Source organism: Miscanthus floridulus, chromosome 15 (assembly GCF_019320115.1).
Source record: "Miscanthus floridulus cultivar M001 chromosome 15, ASM1932011v1, whole genome shotgun sequence".
Taxonomy (NCBI): Eukaryota; Viridiplantae; Streptophyta; class Magnoliopsida; order Poales; family Poaceae; genus Miscanthus; species Miscanthus floridulus.
In genome coordinates, this window is record NC_089594.1 from 73,308,157 (window position 1) to 73,312,157 (window position 4,001).

At 48.2% G+C, this 4,001-nt stretch overlaps 1 protein-coding gene across 1 annotated transcript in view; it reads left to right on the top strand.

Moving 5' to 3' along the window:
• The first annotated feature begins 833 nt into the window (after positions 1 to 833).
• LOC136507654 (B3 domain-containing protein LOC_Os12g40080-like) overlaps positions 834 to 4,001 on the top strand; it is an 8,753-nt gene continuing 5,585 nt past the window's right edge. The window contains exons 1-3 of the mRNA XM_066502312.1: positions 834 to 1,260; positions 2,118 to 2,308; positions 2,540 to 2,705. Coding sequence (XP_066358409.1) covers positions 1,134 to 1,260; positions 2,118 to 2,308; positions 2,540 to 2,705 — 484 coding nt within the window. The 5' untranslated portion in view covers positions 834 to 1,133. The remainder of the gene's footprint in view (positions 1,261 to 2,117; positions 2,309 to 2,539; positions 2,706 to 4,001) is intronic.

Below are 4,001 nucleotides of genomic sequence, written 5' to 3' on the forward strand. Positions count from 1 at the left end.
GGAGAGACAACGAAAGCATTTACCTCTCAAGCGCCGCTGCAGTTCGTCACTGTGGTGGTGGTGGCGCGCCGATTTGACCTGGGTGGTTGAGGGTGTTGAATGCGTCGTGCTTTTGAACTCGGGGAGACGCCACCAGCGTCTCAGGCGCACCATTGACCATCCGTCTTCGTCTTCTAACGTGAGGCTTGCGCGTGAATGCGCCCCACCGGCCTGCTGCCATGCCCTGGTGACAGCCCTGAGCCGCCCCCTCGGTAGGGGAAATCCCCTTGAAGGCAGGGCGTTGCAGACTGGAGTGGAGGAGTTGAATGCCCGGCGGATTGAGAGCCATGCCCTACTGCAGCGGATCTGAGGCAAGATTTGGTAGGCGTAGCGCTGGCGGAGTAGTAACACCTCACCGGCCGGTTGCAGAGGGGGGAGGCGAACTTGACGCGCCTGGCCGACGTGCTTCCTGTCTTGTCCGACCCACCACCAGCAGCAGTGGGAGTCGCGGTGGTAGCGCCGAGGCGGAGGTCCGGCCCCGCAGCCACCAGCAGCAGGCGCGCCAAGGCGGAAACTCGGCCACACGGCGACCGGGCGGCGGGGAGGCGACGCACGGGGTGGGGAACGGTGGGAGACGGGCTCGATCTATGGCTGTGAGCCACCGCGGGCGATGCGAGTGGGATGAGGAGGGTGACCGCGGGGAGGGGAGCGCGCTGTAGCACGCGGCGACCGGGGGCCGCGGCCGGCGGCAGCGGATCTAGGCTGGGGGGCGGCGTGCGGGGGCGGGGGCGGGGGCGGAGGAGGGGGGAGCGTAACGGTTCCATCCGTTTCACTGAATCATTATGTGGAACCACTCCTTCACTTCACACTCTGGCTTCTGGAATTCTGGTCAGTAGGTGTTCATGCATTTAAGATATGCTTCACTTGTGCTTCATGTTTGAGTATCGAGCCTTCACCTACACTGATCAAATCGAAGTTTGTAAACTAATATAGTTCTAAAACCATTTTGCTAGCCCATCTCCAAGAAATATGTCATTAAACACCTCACAAACGAAAATGGGACCATCCAGCTCTGTCAACTTGATGGTAGCAAGGTACGGACCATCGATTTGGACATAACCACCGATGACCGCTGTGCTGTTTCTACGGGCTGGATGGGCTTCATTCGCCACAATAAGTTGCAAGAAGGTGATAACTGCATTTTCCAATCATCAAAGAGCAAGAAGGGAGTGAAACTGATATATCATCCACTTGTACAAAGCCGCCGCCTGCAGCCACAAGGTTATATATAACTATATAAGTATTGCATTTGGTGTTTCCTATAGATTTAGTTCTCTCTCTCTCTCTCTCTCTCTCTCTCTCTCTCTCTCTCTCTCTCTCTCTCTCTCTCTCTCTATATATATATATATATATATATATATATATATATATATATATATATATATATATATGGAGAGGCTATTCAGCAGCCGGCTACAAAATAAGTTATTCTGTAGCCACCTCTATTTACCATAATTTTATATACTAATTTACCATAATGTCAATACATATTTACAATAGTTGGGTTACTATAACACATGAGAATATTTACCATAACGTTATAGTAAACCACTTAGTAAGGAGTTACTGTAAATTAATATAGTAATTATCGTAACTCAAAGTGGCTACAGAATAAGTTATTCTATGGCCAGCTACAGAATAGTAGTTCTAGGGAGAGGCTATTCAGTAGCCGGCTACAAAATAAGTTATTCTGTAGCCACCTCCATTTACTATAATTTTATATACTAATTTACCATAATATAAATACATATTTACGATAGTTGGGTTACTATAACACATGGGGATATTTACCATAACGTTATATTAAACCACTTAGTAAGGAGTTACTATAATCTCGTAAAATAACATAGTAATTATCGTAACTCAAAGTGGCTACAGAATAAGTTATTCTGTAGCCAGCTACAGGATAGTAGTTATATATATATATATATATATATATATATATATATATAGATATATATATATATATATATATATATATATATATATATATATATATATATATATATATATATATATATATGGAACATGCTCTGACTCTAATGACGATGCATGTTTGTGAATGGGCTTCTCTGCAGGATATGTCCCTTCAGCCAAGAGTCCTAGGCATGGGGTTGCTAAGCCTCCATATATGCTCCCATGGAAAACGTCTCTAACTGATGAACAGAGGAGTAAAGTAGAAGAGAAAGTTGGAGCTATCCAGTCGGAGATCCCTGTATATGTGACTGTCATGAAGAACAGCAATGTTAACAGCAGGCTGTGCATTCTGGTGAGTCATCATTTCTCTCTTGTGCGGTGCTATATATACAAGTAAAAGAAGAAAACTGGCTTTTCATTTCCGAAGGTTTATTCTTGTTCATTTGGTAGTCAAGTCAGACACACCATGTCAACATTTTGTGAGTAAAGTTGGAAAGGTCTCTTTGATCAGATCAATTCACTGCAACCTATTTCTGTGCCTGTATTATCACCGAATTCTTTTACATCTTCCATATGTTACCAGGGAATCGGTTCAGAGTATGCAACAAAGTATCTTCCAGGTGGCGACGAGAACCAGCTGACTACGACTATGAGGCTTCGGTGCCCAGGTCGCAGCAAGGACGATGCATGGAGCCTGAATTCCAGGCCAAGCACGGGAGGCATCAGATCTTTGGTGAAGGCTGGAGGAAGTTTGTGACTGACAAGAAGCTGAAACCAGACGACATCTGCCTCTTCAACCTGAGGAAGGACACCAAGATGCTGACGATGGACGTCCACATTATCCAGTAGAGATCGGTGTAGTTGGGCATGATCAGAGCTGTTCGTTCTGTCAAGATTGCGGAGCTTTTGTGTTTCCAGTGTTCGTTTGCTGTTTCCATCCAGATTCTGACTCCTAAGAGATGGAGGGTGACTGGTGTTCCATATATAACCTGTCCAATCTCCAGCATGAAACTCTGAATGCGATGTACTCTGAATAAACTTATTTCAACCAATGTGTTGCTTATTTTATTGCAATTCTAGGTGGGGGGATTGCGTTGGATGGTACAGTCAGTCAACAAAGCTAGTTTAAAACTAGTTCATTCAGAATGTTTTGAGCACCTGATCTGTATGATGGGATAAGTCTATGTGTTGGCTGGTTTTTGTGGGGCTGCAACATATGGTCCTTGTGGCTGCATGGTGGTCTTGCTGCCCATCAAGGACAGCATCCTTGACTGGCTAAGACAACATCTTAGCATCTAGGACAGCATCTGTTTTAGGACAGCATATTAGCATCTAGCATCTTGGCATATGCTTTGCTGACTAGCAGCCTATAAATATGTATCCCCAACCCCTCAGGTTGGCATGACATTTGTGTGAGAAATAAACAAAAAAATTACCCAAACTCCTAGTGTCATCCTCTCTCGATGAGAGTAAGAATTCTGCTACTATCAAGAGTAAGAATTCAGCGACTAACAACTGATATTAGAGCCGTATATCCTGTAGCATGAGCATCTCCTGCTCATCTCCTTTTCCAGCATCGCAACAGCCCCAGCTGGGAGCAGCAGCAGCTCCGGCCGCTCCTGCTCACTCCTCTCCCTCTGCGCAGCTCGTCTGAAGCAGCCCTCTCCCCACGCAGCAGCCCCCCGATAGCGCGTCATAGTCCGCAGGACATAGTCTCACGCTCGGTCGCCCCTCGAGCATGCGGCGTCGGCAGGAGCCGGAACTTGCCGTGGCGAGGGACGCGAGGCGAGCGGCAGCAGAAGAGACCGTTGCGAGCCCCCCCCCCCCGGGGGCGGCAAGGCGGTCGAAGCTGGGGCAGGCGGGCGGAGCTGGCAACAAGCCAGAGCGAGGGATGGGCCAAAAGCTGCGGCGGCGGCGGATGGAATGCAGCGCGTGCGGTGGCTGGCAGCGGAGGTCAAGGTTTCCTGCGCGGCAGCGCATCAGCAGGCTCCATTTCTTCTGCTGACGACAGCACTAACGCGGACCTGCGAGCGGCTGGGAGGGAG